The sequence below is a fragment of the Phyllobates terribilis genome, unplaced genomic scaffold, assembly GCF_046119375.1.
Source record: "Phyllobates terribilis strain yellow unplaced genomic scaffold, ASM4611937v1 Scaffold_2__4_contigs__length_985480577, whole genome shotgun sequence".
Lineage (NCBI taxonomy): Eukaryota > Metazoa > Chordata > Amphibia > Anura > Dendrobatidae > Phyllobates > Phyllobates terribilis.
Window position 1 is genome coordinate 452,026,160 of NW_027362762.1, and position 27,767 is coordinate 452,053,926.

At 43.0% G+C, this 27,767-nt stretch overlaps 1 protein-coding gene across 1 annotated transcript; it reads right to left on the minus strand.

Moving 5' to 3' along the window:
• PPIE (peptidylprolyl isomerase E) lies at positions 1–27,175 on the minus strand. The gene is made up of 10 exons (XM_073665603.1): positions 27,027–27,175; positions 26,829–26,927; positions 17,666–17,709; positions 17,528–17,554; positions 14,445–14,526; positions 14,261–14,361; positions 9,491–9,614; positions 2,839–3,024; positions 516–658; positions 1–202 (listed from the first exon to the last, which is right to left on the minus strand). The coding sequence occupies exons 1-10, from the start codon at positions 27,055–27,057 to the stop codon at positions 134–136; spliced, it is 906 nt and encodes a 301-aa protein (XP_073521704.1). The 5' UTR covers positions 27,058–27,175; the 3' UTR covers positions 1–133.
• Positions 27,176–27,767: the final 592 nt, after the last annotated feature.

Below are 27,767 nucleotides of genomic sequence, written 5' to 3' on the forward strand. Positions count from 1 at the left end.
TAGAAAACAAAATATTTATTTTTAAGAAATTAATAATTTACAAAAAAAGTTTCTGCTGAAAATGTAGTCTCCTCGTAACATTTGTTGGTCTTTGTCTTCTGTGTTTAGAATGTAAATTACAAATCATTCAAGCTCATACGTATTCACCACAGTCCGAGATGATTATTTTCTGTTTTGCTTTTCCATCCTTGCACCCTTGAGCCTTAAATAAGAGATAAAAGTTACAAGTGTACATGTCTTAAAGATATATTGACCAAAGTAGACCAGAGAGAAGAAGATCGGGAAGATTTTATTTTTAATTTTAAAGAAAGAAAAAAAAATGGGAGAGATCAGTTTCTGAATTGGTTTGGAGGACTGATTTCTTGCATGGATTTTAATGCATCAGATTTCTCCGAACAGATTTTTTTTTTTTAATAGGCAAGATAAACAAAACTGTTTTCTGCAATTGGTTCTCATGCTAAGCAACAGATATATATATATAAAAAAAATAAAATATGAAACGTGCAGTTACTGACCTCCATCTGACGTACAACATCCAATCCCTCCATAACCTCTCCAAATACAACATGCTTCCCATCAAGCCAGTCAGTCTTGTCACAGGTGATGAAGAACTGTGATCCATTTGTATTTTGACCAGAATTTGCCATAGACAGTAGACCTGTACATAGACAGAATCTTAGTACTACAGTAAAAAACACCTTACAACTAATATGCTGTGCTACAAGCTTTACAAATTCCACCTATGCAAAATTTTATCAAACTGAACAGATGCCACATTTCATGATGCCCTTTTTGTCATGCAAAACATCTTAAATGGGTATTCGAAAAACAGACATTTAAGGCATTTCCATTTATATGCTGTAAATGTCTGATAGATTCAGGACCCACACATTTTCCTTCCCCCACTCTAACTAGTGAGGCTGCCATAAGGCCACCGGCCACCTGTACATGGAAGTAGTCGCGCAGCCAACCGGTGGTTTAGGGAACTCCCATACTCCAATTTGGTGCGAGTTCCAGATTTTATTTTCTACTAACTGCAGTGCCGTAAACACTACAATAAATCATAGCTCAAATTCTTATAAATAGAATAGAAGAACACGGCACTCCTATAGGAGGTGCTCAAGTAGCATCCTATCCCATGCAATATAATGTAGATGACTTGGCACTCAAACAGTGAATGTAGTAAAGAAGTTTTATTTAGTGCAGACAATCCAAACAAGTAAATGTTTCGGTCATATTGACCTTCATCAGTTACACAGATTGTAAGAGGTTAATGTGCACGGCAATGCTGTTGTAAAGAAGCGAACACGGTAGGTGGAGGAAGCGCTTCCTCCCCCTGCAGCGTTCACTGCTTCGTAAAAGGTTAATGCGCACAGCAACGCTCTTGTAATCTGTGTCACTGATGAAGGTCAATACGACTGAAACGTCTATTTAAAGCCATCTACATCAAATTCTAATAAAGGCACGAAATACAACAGTTGTGTTCAGTTTCTTCTTTATCCCTTGCCTCAGCAGCCAATTTAAGTTTTTGGCTATGTGTGCACGATCAGGAATTGCTTGCAGAAATTTCTGCAGCGTTTCTGCACCTCTTGGCAGCGTTTTTGATGTATTTTCATGCTTTTTTTGTGCGTTTTTGCTTGCGGATTTGCCATGTGTTTTTCCCAATGCATCGTATTGGAAAAACGCAGACCAAAATGCACAAAAAATGGACATGCTGCTTCTTTCTTTACACATGAAATTCAGTCAGGAAAGATCCCGATCATGTGCACAGATCTTGCAAAATGTCATAGGAAATCAGGGGATAAGGTTTACAATGCGTTTTTGAGGCCAATTCTGCACGGAATTGCCGCATCAAAAACGCACTGTGTGCACATAGCCTTTAAGTTTGTATTTTATCCTTCCCTTCTTCCAAGAGCCATAACTTTTTGTTTTAGTTTCGACAAAGCCGGATGAGGGCTTGTGTTTTTTGTTTAAGCAAAAAAAGCAGCATTTGTTGCATGTTAAAGCAAACTTGTGACCAGGTTTTCCCATATAAAGTAGGGCCAGCACCTCTAAGCACTCTATTACAGCATTCAAGAATACTCTATTTTTAGGATTTTAAGATCTACTTTTTTCCCTCCAAATTTGGGAGGAAAAGGAGGATGCGTCTTATAATACGAAGGTAGCTTACAAGTAGGGACGTGGCTGTGGTAGATCTGGTCTCCCAAGGTCTCAATCTGTGCATGTGCTGCCTCCGGTGGCCGTTTTCCAGAAGCCCACCACAGGGAAATCAATGGGAAGGGGACTCTGGTCTCCACTGACATCTTATGAGAGCCAAGGGCCCGCAGGCTCGCAACGCTAGGACACCCCCCTCGTCCCAGTCCGGGGCCCACAGCATCGCACCATCCCTGCCGCCACTGGCCTCCTACAGTAGTGACTCTGCCTCCTGTGACCTCGCTCCACTGCTTCTACCCCTCGGTAAGCTACCGTAAAATCGAACTATAAGATGCACCACCATTTTATTAAAAAAAAAAAGAAGCTGATTCCAGCGATGACGTACATGCATGTGCTAAAGGGTTATTAAAGCGGTTCAGCCTAGAAGTGAAGATTTAGAGCACATCTTTGTTAGTTTAAATGTCCAGGATTAGAAAAACATGGCTACTTTCTTCACAAACAGATCCATACTTGTCTACAAGTACTATGTAGTATTGGAGCTCAGCTCCAAAGAACTGAATGGTGCAGAGTTGCAATACCATACATATTCTGTAGTCACGTGTGGTACTTTTTTTGTTAAGAAAGCAGTGATGCTTTTTCTAACCCTGGACGACCCCTTTAATCTGTCATAAGCAGCTTACCTACCTGGACCTGTGTGCTTCAGAATGAAATTCTCATCATCGAATTTCCGCCCATAGATGGATTTTCCTCCTGTGCCATTATGATTGGTGAAGTCACCCCCCTGACACATGAACTGTGGGATAACTCTATGGAAACTGCTTCCTTTGAAGCCAAAACCCTTCTCATGTGTGCAAAGACAGCGGAAGTTTTCTGCATGGCACAAATAAAGATCCATAAGGACAAAGTGTATATTATTAATAAATAAGTTCTGATACAAACATGAATAACCATGTTATGGACTCTCACAATTACTTATCTGATACTTTACAATGAAATGGGTTTTCAAGCTTAGTGTTAAAAGGAATCTGTCAGCAGGTTTTTGCCATGTAATCTGAGAGCACCATGATGCAGGGGCAGAGACCCCGATTCCAGCGATGTGTCACTTAATGGGCTGTTATTTGCGGTTTCAATAATATCAGTGTTTTATCAGCAATAAATTATCACAACTAGACAAGCCACCCTCCTAGTCCATCCAAGCCCCTGCATTATCAGCTGTGTGTCAATATACAAAATAGGGACAATCCGTGGTGTGGGCGGGGTTTACACAGGGCTCAACATTCCAAGCTCTGCTAGATCCGCAGCAGAGAAGACAAAACTGCTGCACCCACTAAACTAAGTGACACATCACTGGAATCAAGGCCTCTGTCCCTGCATCATGCCGTTATCAGATTACATGGCCAAACCCACTGACAGATTCCATTTAATAAATCTTAATCATTATATAATAAAAAAAAAAAAAAAAAAAAAAGAAAAAGGTTAGCAGCATTTTATATCCTGTGTAAAGGGAAGGATCATCAGAAAAGGACCAATTATTTAAATCAGAGGTTTGCGTCAAATTTTTTTTTACATGATGCAATAATTTGTTTTTTGTTGTTGCATCACAATTTGTATTTCTGAAAAATTTTCACACTTGCCATTGGGCCCACCTTAGACACCTACTTCCTCTGTTCTGTACAGACGACGTGACATGTCTCATTAACATCACAGGCAGGATTACAATGACAAGCAACAGTTATTAACTTCAGTTAGATTTTTTAGTCATTCACTTGATCTTTAATCAATTAAAAAAAATGTTAAACTATTGGCATTTTTATTGAGGAAAGGGAGAGAGAGAGCGATAAAGAGAGAGCGCAAAACAAAGACAAACAGAGAAAGAAGAAAGAAAAATAAGAGAAAAGAAATAAATAAAGAGAAATAAAAGACAAAAAAAAAAGATATAGACAGACACTTCTGTGGATGTAGGCTTGGGAAAATCTCTCTCATATGTAATCCCAAACAGACTCATGGAGGAGACCAAAGCTCTTTGGTGGCCTCATTAACACTAAGAGTTTATAACGTCATTATCTGTATCTTTGGGGTCATTGTTCTGCTGCAGGATACATTTTGAGCCAATCAGATGCCTTCCTGATGGTAGTGCATGATGGATAAGATTCTGACTTTATTTCACAGCTTTGAGGACCCCAAGAAATATAGCAACATTGAAGACCATAAATGCAGTAGTAGGTTAAGGAAACTTAAAGGGATATTCACATCTCCAAGATCCTATCCCAACTGCAAACTGACAGGCAACATTGAAGCATGGTGGAGATTCCTTACAAGTTTGGGGCGGCATTTCAGCAAATGGAATTGGGGATTTGGTCAAGATTAGTGGTGTCCTCAATGCTGAGAAATAAAGGCAGATAATTATCCATCATGCAATACCATAAGGGAGGCATCTGATTGGCTCAAAATGTATCCTGCAGGAAGACACTCCAAAAACATACAAATAATGGCATTAAGAACTATCTTCAATGTAAATAACAACAAAACGTCCTGGAAGTGATGATATGCCCCCCACAGATCCCTGATGTCAACATCATCCAATCTGGTATTACTTGAAAGAGAAAAGGATTTGTGCAAGCCTCCATTCACAAATCTGTGGTTAGTCCTCCAAGATGTTTGGAAAAATCTCTATGCACCATTCCGTCCAAAACCAAGTGCAAGAGTATCATAAAGAATTGCTTGGATGTGGTTTTGAAGATAAAGGATATTGACTCGATTGAGATTTCTATTTTTCATTCACTTTACATTTTTGTTAATTGATAAAAAGACGAGTTACTTACCGGTAACGGGATTTCTCAGAGCCCATGACGGCACCACGGAGAGAGGGGATCCGCCCTTCAAGGACAGGAAACCTACAGATAAAAGGGCGGTGCCTCTCTCCCGCATCAGTTGTTTACAGAGCATGAGAGGACCACCAGGTTAGTAACAAAATTTTTTACAATTTAAGACCTCGTCAGACACACCACGTGGCTACAATAATTAACTAACGAGTGTGCGCACCCACACGTGAAGGGAGGGAATGTACGGGTGCCGTCATGGGCTCTGAGAAATCCAGTTACCGGTAAGTAACTCGTCTTTCTCCTTCCCCCATGACGGCACCACGGAGAGAATTACAGAGAAGTGACTCATTAGGGGGGGACCACAGCTTCCAGAACCCTTCTCCAGAAAGTAAGGTCCGAAAAAGAGGTTAAATCTAGCCGGTAGTGATTAAAGAAGGTAGAGGGGGAAGACCAGGTTTCCGCTCTACATATCTGCTCTATCGTAGCACCGGCCTACTCCGCCCAGGAGGCTTCTTATTGTTCTGCCATGGATTCCCCGGATTAGCACAGAAAGTAGGGTGCACCATTTCCTGACTTCTATGGAAATTGGAAGCTATCTTCAGAAGATAAAGTAGCTCCGGAACCGACCCATCTTCTAGGATCTGTATAGACAAAGGATTAACCGAAAAAGCTTGGATGTCATAAACTTACCATGCTGAAGTCAGGGCCACCGGGATAATAGTCTTTATTGTGAAGACCCTGAATCCATGGGTTCAAGCAAAGGCATGTTACAGCCGTAAGCACTGGATTCACATTCCAGGGTGCCATCTTTGGACTGAAAATGGGCCTAGATCCAAACTCACTTTCACATTCCTTGCTTATTCAATGAAGGTTGGATACTGTTCCAGTAGTTCATGGCTAAAAAGGTCCACTTGCAATTCTCTTCCTCTTTATATGAGGTGCTGTTAAAGATAAAAGGTGAGACTTCGCCATCTGAACTGATTAGACATAAGTGTCATTAGGGATCTTGGCAGAGTTCCTCCATAATGGTTTATGTAAGATAAAGCTACTCTATTGTATGACAAAACCTTTACATGGAGACCATGTATAGATGAATGGAGCTTTCTTATATACTGCCTAAAGCTTCTTCAGGTTAGAGGAACCGGGTCTTTAGAGGCAGCCCATGGGTGTGTACCCGTGACCATGCTACTACTGGAATGTAGGCGATTACTTATTAACAGCAATATTGCCTTGTTCAGAGTTGTGGCCAGACTGCTTTTAATTTTGACATATAGCAGGACTCCTTATCCTACCTTGGGAGACTACGCTCTTACTCACTGCCCAGTGAGTTTTGCAGCACTCGATGGTCTGCAGATAATCCTGAAATAGTTGAGATAACTATTGTCAATGCCTCTTCCTTTGATATGAGAGTTGTTTTAACTACTATAATCCTCCATAAAGCCTTAAGGCTCATTAACATCTGAATGGAAGGACACAAACTGAAAGCCTTAAATCCTCATTTTATGCCAAGAACTATTCTCAGGAATCTGATGTTTCATGTGAATTGGAACCTGATTGTATATCTCCTTAAACGCCTATACTACTATATTCCAATCTGGAACTGCAGATTTACTAGCATTCTTCTAGAGTCCATTTCCAATGATCTGACTCTCAGGAATCTCAGCAGCCCCTTCGGGTTGTAGCAAACCCAGGTAGGACTGGGTTAAATAATAGCTTTACAAGTCTTGATTAGGGCCCCTGGAGCTAAGCACTAGAGCAGGCTAGGCATTCACCTTAGTCAGACTGCTGGAGAGCAGAGCAGATGGTATGCGTCTTGGAGCAAATCAGAGACACAGGCCAGGCTCCACCAGTATTAGTGGTTACCTTGGATAAATATTGTTTTGTTTGATCAAGCTGGGTTAGTTGAGCTGTATATGAGTAGTCAGGGTCTGTCCTATTTAGTCAGTACTTGGACAAGACCAGAAATATTAATGTTTACAACTTCTGTGTAACATGTAAAAAGCAAGAAAACTGCGCTCAATTGGACCAAACCCCAATGGCTGTATGAGCACTACATGATGCCTCCCACCTTTAAGGGTGAAAACGTACAAGGTTTATATTATTAGCTTGCAAAACTAAGGAAGCGCTCTCATTGTTACCCGCCTCCAATCGGCATTTCACCGAGCCAGCTGAGCACCAGCCAGGAATACTGCTACCCTCAGTCTCAAAATAGAGGCTATGATATTTTTCCCCCTGAATTTGGTAAGCTTGCCATGCACAGTTTACAGTCGCTGAACCTGGTTTTGTCAGACAAACTTAGTTGTGGAACCAGTACCCTTACGAAGAGGGACTATGAGGCACAGACACCCTATAAAAGCACTACAAGGCACAGGGGCACCCTGAAGCACTGAGAGACACTATGAGGTCCCATTAGGTACTAAAAGGCACTGTGAAGTGCTATGAGGTACTAACAGGCGCTATACGGCACTATGAATACATCATAAGGCACTATGATATGCTATGAGTCACTATGGTATGTTATGCTATGAAGAGCCATAAGGCGCTATGAAGTGCTATGAGGCACTACGCCATGAGGCACTATAAGACGCTATACGGCACTACAATGTGCTTTGAGACACTACAATGTGCCATGAGGCATTGTGAAGCGCTATGAGGCACTATAATGTGCCTAGAGCCACTATAATGTGCCGTGAGGCACTGTGATGTGCTATGAGGCATTATGCCATGTGCCACGAGGCACTATTAGGTGACATGAAGCGCTGTGCCAAGAGGCACCGCGCTATGATGTGCCAGGAGGCACCACGCTATGATGTGCCAGGAGGCACCGCGCTATGATGTGCCAGGAGGCACCACGCTATGATGTGCCAGGAGGCACCACGCTATGATGTGCCAGGAGGCACCACGCTATGATGTGCCAGGAGGCACCACGCTATGCCATAACCACGCTATGATGTGCCATGAGGCATCACGCTATGACGAGCTATGCTATGACGCGCCATCTATGAGGCATTAAGATTTGGCATCTGTGAGGCACTATGATGTAATATAAAGTGCTATGATGTGCTCTTTGTGAAGCGCAAAGAGGCTTTATAAGGCACTGTGAGGCACTGCGCTCAGATTTTTATTTAAAAGAGCAATCCCTGTGAATGAAGCATAAACCTTTCCTTTGTGTGGTAAATCTCAATTGTCAGACTAGCCCCACCCGAAGGAGCCAACTGATGAGATGCAGCTGGACACAGACATTCACGGACCATGTGCTGTATTAACACCATGTGCCGTCCTATGGATGGAGTAAACAGACTGGAGGACAACAGTAAAAACCTCAGCGTTAGTTTAACATTTACTGAGCAGATTGAGGCTCATTTTTGTGGTAAATTCTGAAGGCTAATCATGAGGCTCTGTGCGGCCCCGATATGTGGCTAACTTTAGCCTAGAGGTCTAAGGTCCAGCAACTTTTTAAAGCACGATGCCCTTAGCCCAGATGGGTTCTTACAGAGCGCATCCACTTTTGCGTTTTGCGCTAACATCCTTCAGCCTTTCCTAGTACCATAACAAGGAAAGGGCCCCATAACAAGGTAAACATTCACGAAGATCACTCACCACCAGCTGTACGGAATCGGAGGCTGGAACGAGTCACAGGCCTGTTCCTCACCCTCCGTCCATGCCTGAGTAATACTGGGGTGGTCCCAGGAAGGGGCGCCTTTAATAGTGCGCCGATCAAAGCTGGAGCTGCTACCCCCGGGCAGGGGCGCAGCTCAACAGGTGCTCCCATTGATGTGCAGAGCTGGAGCTGCTGATCCCAGACAGCGCAGTTCCACAGAAGCTTCTCCACTGATGCACGGAGCTGGAGCTGCCGACCCCAGACAGGGGCGCAGGTCCACAGCTGCTCTCTCACTGACGTGCAGAGCTGGATCTGCCGACCCCAGACAGGGGCGCAGTTCCACAGCAGCCTCTTCCAGAGAACCGGCCATCAGGAGAGTTCATAGCTCTAAAGTGAGGTCATGATCAACTCCTCTCTGGACCTCCCTTCGCACACCCTAAAGGCCCACTGACCTTAGCGGTGGCGCCTCAGGACACCGCACCAGCCGAGGCAGGGGACTCCCGCTGCCTGGATCGGACTGGCCGGGCCTGGCATCCCACGACGTCCACTTCTGTCTTCTGGCACCCCGCAGGTATGCCGGACTGTAGGATCCCATCAAGGACAGGAAACCAACTGATGCGGGAGAGAGGCACCGCCCTTTTATCTGTAGGTTTCCTGTCCTTGAAGGGCGGATCCCCTCCCTCCGTGGTGAATTCATGGGGGAAGGAGAAATAAACTTTTAGCACTTCTATTTTTTAAAGCATTCTTACCACACCTGCCTAAAACTTTTACACAGTCCTGTATACATACAAATGACACTTCTAACAAATTGTATTTCTAACCATAGATACCAATAGTTTCTATGTTTATCTTCTAATTTGAAAATACCATTGTCTGTGATCTGATATCCAATAAATAATTCAGGGACACTCACCTACTGTCATGGGAACAACATCTGCTCGTAACAAAAAGCGAATACGTCCAGCGGGCTTGTTCCCAATCTTGATATCCATGTAGACCTGGGGGTTAGCTCGTATTTTTTTAGGAGGTGGCTCTCCCTGTATGCATCAAAAGAGACACAAAGATAAGATGTCTAAAAGTAAATAAGCACATATGTTCAGTTAAGGGGTTAATTTTAAATTGAGCATAACGACCGCCAATGTGCATTAAAATGGCGGCCATTAAGGGGCCTTATTGCCTCATTGCAGTTTTAAAACGGCGATTGGGAATAAATGTATAGTGCCTACCAGCGGCCGAAATTCCCGTGGGTTACAGATGTGCATAACCGCTGACACCCTGCTGCAGCTGTTGGCTTTGGAGCAGATTCGGGCCGACTAACCCCATAAATACCGCTGTCGGTATCGAAGTGGTTTAAAGGGGGTTAGGGTCAAATACATTTTGTAAAATACTGTTTTTAGTCTGCAAATGCAGTAAAGTATAAAAAAAAATACATAAATAAATCTGGTATTGCTGTAATTGTACTGACCTGATGAATAAATCAGTCTCATCACTTTTACCGCATGGTGAATGGCGCAAAAAAATAAATAGATGAAAACAATGAAAAAAATGTTATGTACTCCAAAATGGTACGAAAAAAAAAAATCTTCAACTGGTCGAACAGAAAATAAAACTTCCATACAACGATGTTCGCCAAACAATAGAAAAGTTACAGCTCTCAGAATATGGCGACAAAATAATTTTTTTTATAAAAATGCACCTTTACTCTCGTGATGGTAGCAAAACATAAAAAAAACTATATAAATCTGGTAATCCGCTGTAATCTCACCGACCCGAATAATAAATTCACCTTATCAATTATACCGCACGGTGAACTGCGCAAAAATAACTATTCTTGTAATGCTGTCTATATGTTCATTCTACCTCCCAAAAATCAGAACAAGACTCGGATCACATTTATTCTGTACTCTCCACTGAGCGCTTATGTCGGAGTTTCTGCGTAAATCCCCCAAATTGCAATTCAGACAAAAAACCCCGAAGGAACTACTCACTTGTGAGGCACACGGAGTGCCTTTGGGCTCCACCTGGTCTGTGGTCAGGCGGTGTCCACCATTTTAGGTGCTTTTTTAATGCACAAGTGTGGGTGACCACAGATCTGTGCACGCCTAAAAAGATGGAGACCAAAGTAACAGACGTCAAACGGATTCCAAAGTGTCTCCCATCTGCCTCATTCTGGTAGGTGGTTCGGCTCAATCAAATTTTTGGGGGGATTTACTCGGAAACCCCAATGTAAGTCCCCAGCATAAACACAAGAATGTGATCCCAGCTTTATACTGAAAGTGATAAAAAAATGTTATATACCCCAAAATGTTACCAACAAAAACCCTAACTTATCCCTCACACAACCAGCCCCCAATCGGGTCCGTCATCTGTCACTGGAAATATAGGGGGTTCCCACGTTACTCGTAGAACAAAGCAACATCGCTCGAGCCCCCTCAAATAAAATCCAGGGAAATCTGGGTTCCCAAATCCAAATGCCCCCCTCCTTCTGAGCCCCATTGTGAGTAAAGAGCAGTAAGCGGCCACATGTTTGGCATTACTGCAGTAGAGAGAGGCCAACTAATTTACAGGGTTCGAATCTCCAGAAGCACAAGCCGGGCACAATGTATGGGGATGTTACAATATATGGGGGCTTGTGGGCACTAAAATGGCATTTTTACAATTCTCCAGAAAAAAAAGCCTGGCATGTTGTACAAAATAGTCACGACAGTCGTAGATGGATTCATTGAGAGGTGCAATTTCTACAATGGGGTCACTTTTGGGGTTTTCTGCTGTTCTGGCACCTGTAGCGCTAAGCAAATGTCACTCGCAAACTATTCTAGCAAAATCTGTGCTCCAAAAGCCAAATAGTGCTCCTTCCTTCTCAGCCCTGACAAGAAATTGCATAACAAATTGTGGGGTCCATTTTCTCCTATTAAGCCTCGTGGAAATTATAAAAGGTGGTGCTAAAACAGTATTTTAGTGGAATTTTTTTTTGTTTTCATATCAATATCATACATGTTGTAAAGTTTTGTGAATCATCTGTAGGATAAATATTCTCAATAACTCTCTAGATAAATTCATTGAGGGGTCTAATTTCCAAAATGAAACACTTGTAGGAGTTTTCTGCTATTTTGGCTCTGCAAATGTGACATGGCATTCACAATCTATTACAAATTTACCCTCCAAAAATCAAATAGCGCTCTTTCCTTTCATAGCCCTGTCATGTGCCCAAACAACAGGTTCTGACCACATATGGAGTATCATTGGGTTCAGAAGAAAATTTGGGGTCCGTTTTGTCCTACTATCCATTGTGAAAATTACAAAGTTGGGGCTGGAACAACAATTTAGCAGAAAAAAAAACAATTTTCGTTTTCAAATCAAAAAGTTCAGTAAAACATCTAAGGTTCTAGATTAATTCATTGATGGGTCTAGTTTCCAAAATGGGGTCACTTGTGAAGATTCCTGCTGGTTTTGTATCTCAGGGCTCTGAGAATGAGACATGGTGTCTACAAGCTATTCCAGCCAAATTTACATTACAAATACCTAAATGTCGCTTCTTCCCTTCTGAGCACTGCCGTGTGTCCAAAGAGAATGTTTTGACTACATGTGGGGTATCGCCACACTCTCATAAGAAAGTGGGTAACAAACTTGCGGTCCTCTTTTTTTATGTTACCTCTTGACAAAATTTGGGGCTAAAGTAAAATTTTTTGTGAATTTTTTTTTAAATTTTGATTGCTATAACCTAATGTTATCAAATTCTGTGTAGTACCTCTGGGTTCAAAACACTCACTATACCCCTGGAAAAAATCCTTGAGGGGTGTAGTTTCCAAAATGGGGTCACTTTTAGGGGATTTCTGCTGTTTGGACATCTTAGGGGCTGTCCAAATGTGACATGGCGCCTGCAATCTTTTTCAGCCAAATTTGTGTTCCTAAATTCAAGCAGTGCTCCTTCCCTTCCGAGCCCTGCCGTGTGTCCAGACAGAGCTTTCTGATCACGTGTGAGGAATCATCAGAGCACTCAAAAGAAATTGGGGAACAAATTGTGGAGTCCATTTTAGAGTAAAAATTACATTTTTTTTCCTGTTTAACCTTGCATTAATTCCTGTGTAGCACCTGAAGGGTAAAACATTTATTTCAAGGGTGCAGTTTTTTAAATGTTATCACTTTTGGGGAGTTTCCAATATATTCATTTAAATCTGAATAGGTCCCTAAAGAAACAGATTTTGTAAAGGTCTTGAAAAAAAATTGAAATTGCTTAAATTTTAACCCTTCTAACATCCTAACAAAGTAAAATGACATTGGAAAAATTATGCAGATGTAAAGTAGACATATGGGAAATGTTATTTATCAACTATTTAGTACAGCAATGACTACTGGTAAGTGGTTTAACGATATAAAGATTGAAAGCTTAAAAACTGTACATTTTTCAAAATTTTCACTAAAATTCAGATATTTTCACAAATAAATGTAAAACATATTGACCTAAATTTACCACCATCATAAAGTAAAATGTGTAAAAAAAAAACAAATCTCAGGATCACTGGGATACATCGAAGCATTTCAGAATTATTACCACATAAAGTGACACTGGTCAGATCTCAAAAATTTGCCCTGGTCATTAACCCCTTCACGAAGTGGCCAATTTAAATTTTTATGTCTCCGCCTTTTCCTTCACTTCTTTTCAGAGCCAAAACTTTTTTTCTTTTTTACTTTTCACTGTTGTTAGCCCTCTTAGTGGACTTGAAGATGCGATCATCCGATCGCCTGTGCTATATATAGCGATGCCACAGCATCGCTGTATATAGCAGAAATTACGGTCACTTTTGAAACCTGGCTATGGGCTGGATTTCAAAGGAGCTCAGTAATGACAGCCATGGGGGTATTCAGCCAACTCTCGGCTGTCATGACAACCCGCCAGTGAACGGCATTCACACCAAAGGCGCGCCGATTGTCAGAGAATGAAACGCATGCATGCCGGCTTGTGTTAAATACCGCTGTAAGACTGACAAGGGCATTTAACAGGTTAACAATATTGGGCAGAGCACTGCTCCACCCGCGATTGTTAACAGCAGGTCATGGCTGTAATACTCAGCCATCACCTGCCAAGTAAGGGGCGGGCTCGCTGCGTGAGCCCGCTCCACACACCCGCTTCAGACTTGCCCCGTACCTGTATGGCGGATGTCGTGAAGGGGTTAAGGTTAAAATTGGCTCGATCACAAAGGGGTTAAATTTTACCCAAGAGAAAAAGTAACACTATAGGCCCATTCATTAAGATTGGAGTTCAACACGCCAGTCTTAATGAAGGGGCGTGTTAGAGTACAATGCACAGAATTCATTAAGAGGCGTACGCAAATTAACAAAGTAGGGGCATCTGTTAACTGGCGTGTGCCGATGACAGAAATGTACACTAGTCAGGACCTGGAGTACATTTAAGGAGACCATTATGCCACTAAAGTAGTGTAACTAGTCACAACAGGTGGGCAGTCACATCCTGTCCCACCCATATTGGTGTAGCTGGCCGAGACTGGTGTGTAAGCTCCAAAGATCGCAATACTTTTGGAAGTTGCGTGAAAATATTGAAAATTATTAAAAGGTGTTTTATTCCAGAATTCTGTCGTAAACACCTTGTTGAATCAGCCCTTTGCAGCTCCTTAATATCACATACCCATACTTTCTTATTGAGCAAGGATTCTATGACCATTACCTCTTGTGCTGCAGGTTTGGGAGCATCTGTCCCTTCAGCCTGTTCAGTCTCTTCCAGTGTTTTGCCAGAAAATTTTTTGAGCCAGTCGTCATCAGACCAAACTATGATTTATAAAATAAAAAAAAGTTTTAGATTTTGCAAAAAAGTGTAAAACATTTGTACTGTATACATTAGTTGAACCCACCTGCCTTAGAAGAGCCTTCCTTTAACCTCATAGGTTTTGCAAGATTTACACGTATGGTTCGACCAAAAAGTTCAGATTCATTCTAGATATTAAAATGTCAAGTGTTAATTATTAGTTTGAAAGTGAAGCAATAACAAAATATACTGAAGAAGATTAAAATTAACATATAGTGGACTTGTTGGCAACCTTAGGTTAGGGCTACACTTAAATTTTTTGACCTTTCCCATTATCTTTCAAAAACCACTGTCCGTAGCAATACATTGGGTCGCTTGAAAATTTCTACAGAAATTCTGAATAGGTAAAAGCAACTTTTTTCTTCCTAACTAATATGAAAAAAATTACTTGTTAACGTTTTGATTACGTTTTGATTACTCCATGGAAAAATGTCAAACTAGAAAATGTTTCAGCGACAACTAAAGGGCATTTTACTTAATAATCAGCCAAATAAGAGCTTGTAAAAAAGCTTATTTCTAATCACTAGCCCGTGCAAATTTGACAGTGATCAGCCATTTGCTTGTTTATCCACTGGACACCTTTTAGGTGGCTTAAATAATTACTTGATCTGTGCCCATTCACCGAAATCAGCCCATGTAATAGGAACCCTGCAGTCTTTCAAAAATGAGTACATGCTATAATCACACAAAGTACACAGCACCATCTAGAGGCTGTGGGGAAATATGCCGCCATAATCCATACAACGATTTTACACTATGGAAAAATTCATCCTAGCCTGACATTTTATACGCCACTCTTGTTATATGGTCGGCTGGAGTAAAGAAGTTCCAAATCTATTAAGAGGCGCAAGCTTCCTATTGAATTTGGGGCATCTTTCACTGCCCGTGCACCAGAATCTGAAATGTTCTCCAGTCGTTGACTGTAGTATATTTCTGCTATAATTTACTTTTTTGGGGTAAATTATAATGAATATGTTAGAGGGTGTAGTGCAGCAGAGCCTATCGCCAAGTTCCACCCCCTTGTTAAAGTTGGCATACAAATGGAAAAAGTTGCAAAGTTTTTGGGAAACAACACCAGGCACAAAAATTTGCGACTTTTCTGGTGAAAACGGTTTGATATGAGTAGAAAGGCTAATAATACCATTCTCAGAAATAGGACACAACCATTGTATTAGTCAAGTTATTAAATATTAAAAGGTATGTCGCCTTCCCACTACACAACCATAACACCCAAAAATATACTGGTTGATCTTCCTTTTAATTTTAACATACAAACCCTGATGCTAATTACAACAACCCTTAAAGACTGAATTTTAGAAACAGATCAATCTTCCTGTCAGATTTTGTATCCCATATTTCTTATAAGAGCAGATGTGAAATTATTGCAAAACGCATTGGGAATTCTATCCAAATCCTACATTTTATATCTTTGGTTCAGGCTTTATGGGATTATTCTGCGATTAGAGAAGTCTTATGCCTTGATGTAGAACAGCATAAAGCTTTTTACAGCATGAACTCTGGCAAAAGAAAGTATATATACATACACACTGTATCTATTAAGAGAGGGTGCCAAATATGTATATATAATATTGCAATCACTTGAATTAATACAACAGATTTCTTTCTAATCCCAATGGCCTGTGGCATTAACACTCTATAAACTTCCCTTCCCAATCTCCACTAAAGTTCTTGGTGGATTTTCTAAATTACCCATGGCAAGTCAGATGCCGTTCCCCTTAACCATTATAGAACACTATGTTAGCTCATGGTTGGGGAGCTAGCAATGGTTAACACTGCAGCTTTGCAGTGCTGGGTTCAAAATCCCACCAAGGACAACATCTGCAAGGACTTAGTATGTTCTCCCCGTGTTTGCCTGGGTTTCCTCCAGGTTCTCCGGTTTCCTCCCACACTCCATAGACATACTGATAGGGAATGTAGATTGTGAGCCCCAATGGAGACAGTGATGATAATGTCCATAAAGCGCTGTGGAATTAATGGCGCTATATAAGTGAGTAAAATAAATGGTCTCAAACCACTCTACAAGTAACTGTTAGTCTTGGCCTTCCATATTTGAGTAAATATTACTAGGACAGTAGATAAGAGTACATTTTGTAAAATAAAGTTATTTTACTCTACATATCAGTTTTTGCCTAGTCCTCTCTTTTTTAGGTCTTATTCACAATCCTGTTTTTTTTTTTCCTCAAAGGTGAAAGCCGGCCGTTTTATAAAGCGTGCTGGATTCATTAGTCCAGTGTGTCGAGATTTTACAATTCACGTTTCATTTTTGTTTTCACAAAAAAAAATAAATTTTTTTTTATAGATTTTTAAAAGCTTTCCCCCATCAACTGCTCAGTAAAAAAACAAAACAAAACAAAAAAAAAAAAAACCAGATGACATCTGTGTGTTATCGGATTTATTTTCAAGGACCCTTTTACTCAAATGGGCAAGTTTAACCCATAAAGCAGATCATATATAGAAATACCTCCAATTTCTTTTTGCTGACATGGATATCTACTTCGGCGTGAACTGTGGGTGTTCGAATACCCCATAAGCATTGTTTCACACAAATTTACAGAAAAAAAAAGTCTTGCTTTCCAGACAGATTCTGAGCCCAAACTAAAATTGGATTAAAAAAAGAACACAATTTACAGGAAGGACCTATACGACTCTTTCCTGCTGTGTTAACTTCAGGCTTTAGTTCAAAAAGTGGAGTGAAAAACTATTACTTTTTCTCTAAAACCACCACTACAATTATGGTGGACTTGCCACAAGGTTCATCATTTCTGAAGGTGGGAGCTTGCACTTCATTATTGTATGACATTTTCACGGTTGTTAAGTTTCTTTGTTTTCTGTCCTCTTTAGGGTTAGGCTGTTTATTGTAACAATCTGCTAAAACTTTGAATGTTTGCCATTGTTTGCTACATTTCTCAAAATATTCTTTGAACTTCAAAAATGATTATGAATGTATGGCTATAAGTTCTCTCTTATCCCACCTATCATCACCATTTGTCCAGAAGTCATCAACACTGGGATCACGCACAGTTTAACATGTATTTAGGAATGAATTAGAACCGCTTGGCATGTCATGCAGCACAAGTCCGCAAGAGACAAAAGAAGTCCAGATCATACCATGTTATCAATAGCTGCAGCCGCATCCTGGAAAAAAAAAAAAAAGAAGATTGCTAAGGTTAGAATTACATTCAAAAGTTCATACATTTATCACAGTGCTTTAGAAGAGAAACAAGAAAAAAAAACAGTTCAACTAACCTCTGGAAGCTCAAACTCAACAAAAGCAAATCCTCTGTGTTTTTCTGTGAAGAAAACACAACAATATTACCAAATAGTAAAAATAAAAAGTCCTGCAAACAAAGGAGCACTCCCAAAACACAACTAAGGAGGCAAAGCAGATGCCCTGTGAAGACACCGGTCAGGTCCATTGTCTGCCACTACATTATGCTGCACAATCTAATTTCAGGTAAAGTAGTTTTGGAGAACTAAAACAGCCAGGACAGCAACGAGAAGACAGATTCTAGCTGCAACCCATTGCCCTCCATATATTGATCGACAGATTCTTCCTTTGCACAGTAACATATGTTAATCAATGGCTAGAGGGCAATAAGGTGCCCATACAACATTTGGCATATAGGACTAAATCCGTAGTGTAGTAAAACGCAATGGAAATGCTGTAATGCATGTGCTCTAGACCACCATCCAGGTCATAACAGATACGCATTAGGTAATGGCAGTATCAGCATCCTGAATAAAAGGAATAACTTTAAAGGCTTGCCACAGCAAAAATATTAGGGCTAGATCCTTGTATCCAATGAACGTCCACAATCCTAGCTTAGAAATGATACCAGATACAACATTTGGAGCTCAAGAGAAGCAGCATTCTAAGTTTTCCTTTCTAGCGCAGTGACCGCAGCGTCTGCCCCCTGATGACGTCTTAAGTATCCCAGTATTCACTGGGATTCTCAGAGAGTCATCAAACAGGAAGTTGGTAGACAAAAACAAAAAGCAGTTCGAGAGGGAACAAAAGTGAATTTTTAATTAAAGTATATTACAGAATAGATTAGATTAATACTTTAAAATAGAGATTTATGATTAAATCAGTGTTCATTTTGGACCACCCCTTTAAATATCCTGACATTTGGGATTGGAATATTGGCAAGTATAGGGGAACCCCAACAACCAGAATAACAGGGATCTCCTGACTCTCCTCCATGCTGGGGCAGCACGGTGGCTCAGTGGTTAGTACTCTATCCTTGCAGCGCTGGGGTTCTGGGTTCAAATCCCACCAAGGACATCATCTGCAAGGAGTTTGTATGTTCTCCTTGTGTTTGCGTGGATTTCCTCCCACACTCCAAAGACATACTGATAGATGAGCCCCATTGGGGATAATGATCATGTATAGCGTTGTGGAGTTAATGGTGCTATATAAGCAATGCATAATACATAAATTCTACCAGACAAAATAGCAGCCTTAATCAATTAAAGGGAACCTGTCAACCAAATCGTGGGCAACAGGTATCAGCCACTGGCTGTATGATCACAACCCATTAAATGAGTGGCGTAAAGAAAAAAAGTACAAAAAAAGCTATGAAATGTTATATGTATCCCAATATATACTGCAGCCCGACATGCTGCCTAAACCATGGGCAGCATGTATCAGCTATTGGCTGTAGCATCCCAGCCATATATGTTTCAGAGAAAAACATACTTTTAATAGCTGCCGGGGACTGAGCCGTGCTATTGACTAGTCATACAGGTAGAGGCTTGTCAGTCACTGTCAGGAGGCTGGGAGAAGCCGCGTCAGGGACCCACCTGTATGACTAGTCAGAAGTATGGCTCAGTCCCCAGCAGCTATGAAAAGTATGTTTTTCTCTGAAACACCACAGCAAACATATGTGGCTGGGATACTACAGCCAATAGCTGACACATGCTGCCCATGGTTTAGGCAGCATGTCGGGCAGCAGTATATATTAGGATACATATAAGATTTCAGAGCTTTTGCTTGAACTTTTTTTCTTTACGCCACTCATTTAATGGGTTAAAGTGTATATTTTGATAGAGCAGACTTTTATGGCTAAGACAAGACCAAATAAACTTATATTTTTTATTTCCTTTTTTTTGGGATGGGGAAAAAGCAAGAGTGATTTAGACTTACATGATTCTTTTATCACTATTTTAACTTTTTTTTTTAATTACACGAATATCCTTAATATTAGGAAATAGGAGAAACAAGTATATTACTTACCGGTAATGTGTTTTTTCGGAACCCATGATGGCACAACGAGAGAGGGGATCCGCCCTTCAAGGACAGGAAACCTTCAAGATAAAAAGGGCTGCGCCTCTCTCCGCCTCAGTGTATTACAGAGCATGAGAGGACTCTCCGGTTAGAGCACATAATTTTATTAACCATAAACGAATTTCACCCATGTGAATACTCAACACCCACCAACTGGAAGGTGAACACCATAATAATAGGGAGGGAATGTAAAGGTGCCATCATGGGTTCCGAAAAAACACATTACCGGTAAGTAATATACGTGTTTTTCTGTCACCCATGACGGCACAACGAGAGAATTACAGAGAACTAGGTATGTAAGGGAGGGACCACAGCCTGCAGAACCCTTCTCCCAAATGTGAGATCAGAGGAGGCAGAAAGGTCAAGTCTATAGTGACTATAGAAAGTGGACAGAGATGACCACAAGGCCGCCTTACATATTTGCTCAATGGGCACGTCCGCTCTTTCTGCCCAGGAAGCAGCCATGCCCTGTGTAGAGTGGGCCTTCAGATTGTTAGGAGGATCTCTGCCTGATCCCGTATAGGCCATTGTGATGGCTTCCCGGATCCACCTTGATAGAGTGCCTTTTGAGACCTTTGATCCCTTTTGGGAGCCCTGAAAGGAGACAAATAGAGCCCTATCCTTCCTCCATGAGCTTGTGGATGCTAAATAATGTATAAGGCATCTCCTGACATCCAAGGTATGAAATCTTTCCACCTTGCTATTTTTTGGTTCAGGACAGAAGAAAGGTAGGGCTATCTCCTGAGACATATGAAATTTAGAAACAATTTTAGGAAGGAAAGCAGGGTCTGGTCTCAAAACTAGCCTATCGTCTAGCACTAAGGTAAAAGGTGGATCTGCAGACAAAGCCTGTAACTCACTAACCCTCCGTGCTGATGTTAAGGCCACCAGAAGTATTGTTTTTAGGGTGAGTGATTTTAATAACCCTGAGCAAAGGGGCTCAAAGGGAGAACCTGTTAACGCTTTTAGCACTAAGTTTAAATCCCAAGAAGGGACCCTTATTATAGGGGCTGGATTGGCTCTACTGCATGCCCACGAACCTGGGAATCCATTTGTTACCGGCCAAATTATAATTATACAAGGCCCCTAAGGCAGAGATTTGGACCTTTAAGGTGATAACTGCTAGGCCTTTCTCCAGCCCTTTTTGAAGAAATTCCAAAATGGGTGTTATGGGAACCCCCCCCCGCAGGGAGACTCCCTGAGATGACAAGAACTTCTTCCAGATTCTACTGTAAATTTTAGTAGTGATTGGTTTCCTACTACCTAGAAGAGTAGTAACAAGATTCGATGAGAAAGCCCGACCCTCTAGCAACGACCTCTCAAGTTCCAGGCTGTTAAGTGCAATCTTTTCACCTGAGGATGGAATATAGGACCTTCGGGAATCTCTGGAAGAATCCAGGGGTTCGTGACTGACATGCTCCTTAGCCAAAAGAACCATGGTCTCTTGGGCCAGAAGGGGGCTATGAGGACCACTCGAGCCTGATCCTCCTGGATCTTCCTCAACACTGCTGGAATTAGGCTCGTTGGGGGAAAGGCATAGGCCAGACTGAAATCCCATCTGCACTGGAAGGCGTCTACTACTAAAGGGTTTTCTGTGGGATTCAGGGAGCAGAACTTTTTTTTAACTTGCTGTTCTGACAGGTCGCAAACAGGTCGACCTCTGGAGACCCCCACATGGCCACTAGCTGGCGGAAGACTGAGTGATTTAGAGTCCATTCTCCCTGCAATAATTCCACTAGAGAAAATATCCTCCCAGCAATCTGCATTAGTGATCTTGAGCGAGTTCCCCCCTGGTGGTTTACATATGCCACTGTGACCTGGTTGTCGGACAGAATTTTTATGTGATGCCCTCGTAGAAGGGGTAAGAAGCTGATTAGTGCCTTCTCTACTGCTCGTAGTCCCCACATGTTGGAAGACTCCAGACTCTCCTCCTCTGACCAAGTCCCCTGTATCGGGCGGTTGTCTAGGTGCGCCCCCCACCCCCTGGGGCTGGCGTCCGTAGTAATCACTCTGGTAAATTGGGGAACCCAGGGGACGCCTGTCTGGAATGTATTTGTCTCTAACCACCAATACAGAGAGTGAATTACATTTTGTGGGAGTGTTACCCTGCCCTGCAAATGTCCCCTGAGGTTGATTTCGTTCTTTAGGACATCCCATTGCAATTCTCTTGAATGAAGTTGGGCCCAGCATACCGCTGGGATGCAGGAGGTGAGTTACCCCAACAGAGACATGGCCCCCCCTGAGAGTCATTACTGGGTCTGTTATGGCTGTCGAGACTAAATTTTTTATTTTCTCTCTTTTCTGCTCGGGCAGGGGCATTCCTGTCGAACCGAATCCAGAGTAAGGCCTAAAAAGATCTGAGTTGTATGCGGGATCAGTTTTGATTTTTCTAGGTTTAAACACCATCCTAAGTTTTTAAGATGGTGCACACCTGATCCACTTGGGCCAGGCAGTGATTGTAAGTTTTGCCCACTATTAGGAAGTCGTCCAGGTACTGAATGATCAATCTGTTTTCTCCCTGAGATGAGCCGTAATCTCCGCTATAAGTTTTGTGAATATGCGGGGCACTACTGCTAGGCCGAAGGGAAGAGCTCTGTACTGGAAGTGCTTGACGACTCCCGGTACAGTTACGGCTACTCGGAGGTATTTTTGAAAGTCGTGATGGATTGGCACATGGTAATACGCATCCTTTAGGTCCAACACTGCCATGTAACAGCCCGGGAATAGAAGGCTTATCGTTGATTTTATTGTTTCCATCTTGAATAATGGAATGTTCAGGAATTTGTTTAGGCCTTTCAAGTTGAGGATGACTCTGTATAAATTGTCCGGCTTCTTTATAAAGAACAAGGGGGAATAGAACCCTCTTCTTTCTTCTTGTGGTGATACCTCCACCAAGACGTTCTTTTGCAGGAGACCTGAAATCTCTTCCTCCAGTGCCCGCTGTTCTGGTAGAGAGGATCTTAAGGCAGTCGGGATAAATTTCTCTGGTGGGTTCCTCAGAAATTCCAGTTTTAAACCTGATTTTACTAAATTGAGGATCCACTTGCTGGAAGAGATCCTTTCCCAGGTGGGAAGGAAGAGAGAGAGCCTCCCTCCCACCTGGGATAGAGTGTCATTCTGGCGGTTTGCGACTATCCTGGGAGGGCCCGCCAAACAAAAACCCTTTCCCTTTCCTGGAACGATCCTCCCATCTAGATTGTTCTGTGGATGTCCTTCTGCGGCCAAATTTCTTCCTCCGAAAGGACTGCTTAAAAGTTGAGAAGGAAGATTTAGGAAATCCTTTTTTGTTGTCACCTGCTTTCTCCAGAATTGTGTCAAGAGAGGCACCGAAAAGAAAATCTCCTTCACACTGAAGAGAACATAGCTTTCCCTTCGTTTGTATGTCCCCCGGGCAACATTTCAGCCAGACTGCTCCACGGCCGGCATTAGACAGGGCCGCAGATCTTGCTGCTAATCAGGCAGAATCCGCAGAAGCGTCCGATAAGAAGGCCGCTGCTCCTTTCAATACAGGTAGAGAGGCCAGAATGGAGTCCTGTGACTCGTTCTTAACCTGGTCTTCTAACCTGTCTAACCAAACCATAAGGGATCTTGCGGTACAGGTTGCTGCTATGGCTGGTTTCAATGCCCCAGCTGACGACTCCCAAGTACCCTTAAGGAAGTATCTACCTTTCGGTCCAGTGGGTCCTTCAGCATCCCTGTGTCTTCAAAAGGGAGAGAAGATCTTCTAGAAGCTTTGGATACCGCAACATCCAGCTTCGGGGCTTTATTCCAGGAAGCGCTATCTTCCTCACTAAAGGGCTATTTCCTTTTAAAGGAGGATGGAAGGGGACCCTTTTTCTCCGGCCTATCCCACCTTCCTGATAAGCCCCTGCACCTTATCATTAATCGGGAAAACTATGTTTTTTCTGATCCAAGGTGCCAAATATAATATCCTGTACCAATTTTTTTGACTTCTGGTCAACTAACCCCATTGTGGACCTGACGGCTTTTACTAAGCTATCCACACTTTCCACGGGAAAACAATGACCTGTGCCTGCCTCGCTATCTGAAGAGGAAGAGTCAGTGGAGTCATCCAGCATTCCCTAGTCGGATTCAGAGTCTGAAAGGGTGGGTGGGGTTTTTGCCCTATGGGCCTGGGATGCTTGGGAAAACGAATTAAAACTATTTTTCTACCTCAGACCTAATAACGGCTTTTAGATTTGAAAAAAAATCCGGGGCGCCCTCCGAAATTGTTTCCTCAATACATGGCTGGCATAATCTTTTGGGCCAGTCTTTAGTCAGACCCCGTTCACACAGGGCACATACTTGGATTTCTCCGTACATTTTTTAGGGACTATCTGACCATATAAGGGAGGAAGGAGAGGGAGAGAGAGACAAAACAGAAAAAAAGTCTACACTAATACGTCGACTTTCTTGTTGCTCACTCACCGCCCAGTACATAAAGACAGGGTACCGGAAAGGGAGGCAGGATGGTATCCGATACTTCTCCTTGGGAGACCGCGGAATCATCGATCCTGCAGGAGCTATGCCGGCTGGATCTTGAATCCCTGGTGCTGCGAGTCCCAGAACGCCCACTGCTCCTGCTCTGCGGTGGAGGCTGCTCCTGGGTGCGCTTCTGGCGCAGAGGCTGCCGCGGCTGCTCCATCTCCTCGGGCTGCTGCAGCTGCAGCATGGACTGCTGCTCTTGCTGCTGATGCGGTGGGGAGGGCTGCTGTGAGGCCATTACGGTGCACTGCGCCCCTGCCTGTCCGGTGATCTACCCTTAAGTACACTTATTGTGCCAGGGAGATCACCGGCCGGCGTCCCCGCAGCTTCCGATACCTCACCCGAAAATTACATCCGGGGGTCAGAGGTCGCGGCGCACATCATCAGGGCGCAGCTTCCGGTTTCGTCACTTCCGGTCGCGCCCCGTGACGTCACATACGGGACGCGGGGTTTGCCGGCTACCATGCTGTGTAGGTGCCGCAAACCCCCGCCCACACGCGGGGAGACCACATGACGGCGCCCGCCGCGGCGCTTCCAGGAACCACGCGACCGGCCGCAGCAGAGACTGTGCCTGGCCACCACCGACCGGCCCCGGCCCAGCTAAGCTTGAACTTCCTGCTGTCGCCGCCGACGAGAAGGAAGGTCCCCCCATCAAGGAAACCACTGAGGCGAAGAGAGGCGCCGCCCTTTTTATCTTGAAGGTTTCCTGTCCTTGAAGGGCGGATCCCCTCTCTCGTGCCGTCATGGGTGACAGAAAAAAAGCATGTACAAAACTAGCACTAAAAAGAAGCTTTCTTTGAAGGCTGAACATAAATAAATATGTATATAAAAACACACATAGAACAAATGGGGTGGAAGAAATACAGGAAAAAAGGTGGGTATACCTGGATGAAATAGCATACAATGCACTGCTATGCCTATTATGATATATTAAGCCAGTATCTATAATACAAGAAGAACATCATGGCTTCCAATATGACATATATATAAAAAACATGCAAAAATTCGTATAGGCCTGTATGCTAGCAAGCCTATATGGTAGTAAAGTGTGATGAACTAGCTTAATATATCATAATTGGAGTTGCAGAGATATTTTTAGCCTTCAAAAAAAAAAACCCTTTAGTGCTTTTTTTTTTTTTAATTACATTTCCCTATTTTTTAGTACCTATGGAAGATTTGAACCTACCATTATTTGAATGATTGTACTATATACGGAAATACTGCAGTACATAGTAAGAATGATGGTCTCCTATAAAGCCCAGTTGGCATGGCAACCCATTGGTACATTGTGGAGGCCCAATGAGTACCTAAACACATGCCCCTGCTAGGATCACGCCACTTAAAGGGGTTGACCAGGACCATTTCAATTTTTTTTAGCATTAGTTTCATTTGCTTCTGCTGTTAGAGGCAAGAGCTGCCTATAAAACACAATTGTTATCTGCCCTCTGTGGAGTGGGCTCAGCTCCTGCTCAATACATCCGCACCACAATGTAATAGTATGTGGTGGACTGGGAAGAAGGTGTAAGAAATATCCCAGTTTTAGCACATAAATATTAATCTTTGTATCATTTAACACTGGTTCCAGTAGGTGTAGCAGAGCTGTGTCTTGTAACAAGCAGCGCATCCCAGTCTCCAAGACACAGCTCTGATACACATACTGTAACCAGTTGTGCACTCGTCAAATAAGCAGGGGAGAGTCATATCATCCCTTTAAAAGGGTTGCCTGGTGCTACTCACTTCCACAATGAGTGCTGACTAAAAGGAAAGCACGTACCACAAAATCATGTAGCCAAGACATTTGTTAAAAGAAAAATAAAAGTGGTTCACCCATTTAAGTTGGGTCAGCAAATATATGCCAAGATGCATTCATTATAATTGAGCATCGGCATTAAACCTGCCTATTATGCACCTGTCCTGGCAGGAATCTGCCAACGCAATATCATCTGCACGCCTCACCTCCTGATGCATTAGTGAGCAACGTTGGACAATTACTTAATGTTTACTCCTTGTCTCATCTTATTAGTTGAGTAAATGTGCAAAGTGCTTGTAAAACCAAGCAACGTTGCAATTTACCTCCTATTCATACTCAAGAACGGTGGGATTTTTAACTGTGATTTATGGCTTGTTGCCAAGGTTAGCGGCCACCTCATAGGTGGTTGGATTGATAGGCCAGAAGGATGCAATTGGCAGCCATTAGCTATACACCTTACAAGGTGGCTGGATCTGGCCATGCTCAGTGTCTCCGCCGCTCCTCCTGTGCTTCAGAGGCACAGCGGCTTCTGCATGCAGCAGCATACAGATCACACCTTGGGCTCACGGCTCAGTCATGCCACTGGCCAGAACTGTCAATCAGAGAGTGCTGCCCTAGAGAGCAGGAAGTCCTGAGTCAGGAGATCAGGGTGTTCCTGAAGGAAGGGTCCTGGGACCCCAATCAGAGGGATATTCTCAGCGCAGCTGTAAAGCTCCTCACCGGGCAGGACGGGGGTTGATTAGCCCCTATTCTAACCATGGGTGGGGGCCAGTACCTGCACGAGATATCCTGTGAATGGAACCATCTGTAGTGGGTGGGAGGCCTGCCACATCGCCGGAAACCAGCCCCCCCGGGATCGTTTCTTACGCCCCCACTGCAGTACCCACCAGTTTCATAGTCCAGAGGTATCTGAATGTCTGTGATGTCTCCGAAGGGAATGAAGGCTGCGTGCAGGATCTTCTCATCCACCTCCTCAGCCAGGCCGCCTGCAAAACACAGAGAACAGCTGTAACGTCCGCAGCCGAGAGGGACAACACTTCTCTATGGCGCCGGTGTAACTGACAACTACTTCCACTGGTACTAACCCACGTACAACACTCGCTTGGTGGCCGCCATGTTGGGTGAAAGCGTTTACCTTTACCCTCCACGTCATTAGTGTGCGACGTCAGGGAACACTAGAGGGAAAATGACAACAAGTGCGGCGTCTCCTGTCACGGCTCAGGCTTCCCTCAGTGCGCATGCGCGTCACCAGGATTAAACTCGTTCTATTATTCTGTTTAGTGTAAGGGCTCGCTGTATAATAGCTCATTAGCCATAATGACTGAGTAACGACTCAGCAGACTTCTATGGAGTGACGCTGCCTAGTTATGCACTTATACAGTAGTAGTCTGCAGCATAGAATCACAACTTTAATAGTTCCTTTAAGGAAGAGCATCTGGAAAAAATAAATACATAAATAAAACCAATAAAATGTGACTCCATTGCCCTCCAGCAGACCGCGTTCCTTCATCCGGTTTGTGCATGAGACTGTAAATGCCAATGAAACGGGACGTACTAAACTGCATATTGGGATTATGGGCTGCAATGCTAGACTAGACCACTAGATGGCAGCACATTTTTCAAATGCAGACCAGGAAATGGCTTATGGCCTTGATACTGGATAAGGCTGCGTGCCCACGATGCGTTTTTCATGCGTTTTCGCTGCGGAATTTCCGCAGCGGAAACGCATCAAAAAGGCTTGGTAATCCGCACCCCATGGTCCCCAATGGCATTCCGCAATGTCAATGCACATGCTGCGGATTTTTCCGCAGCGTTTCTGCAGCGCT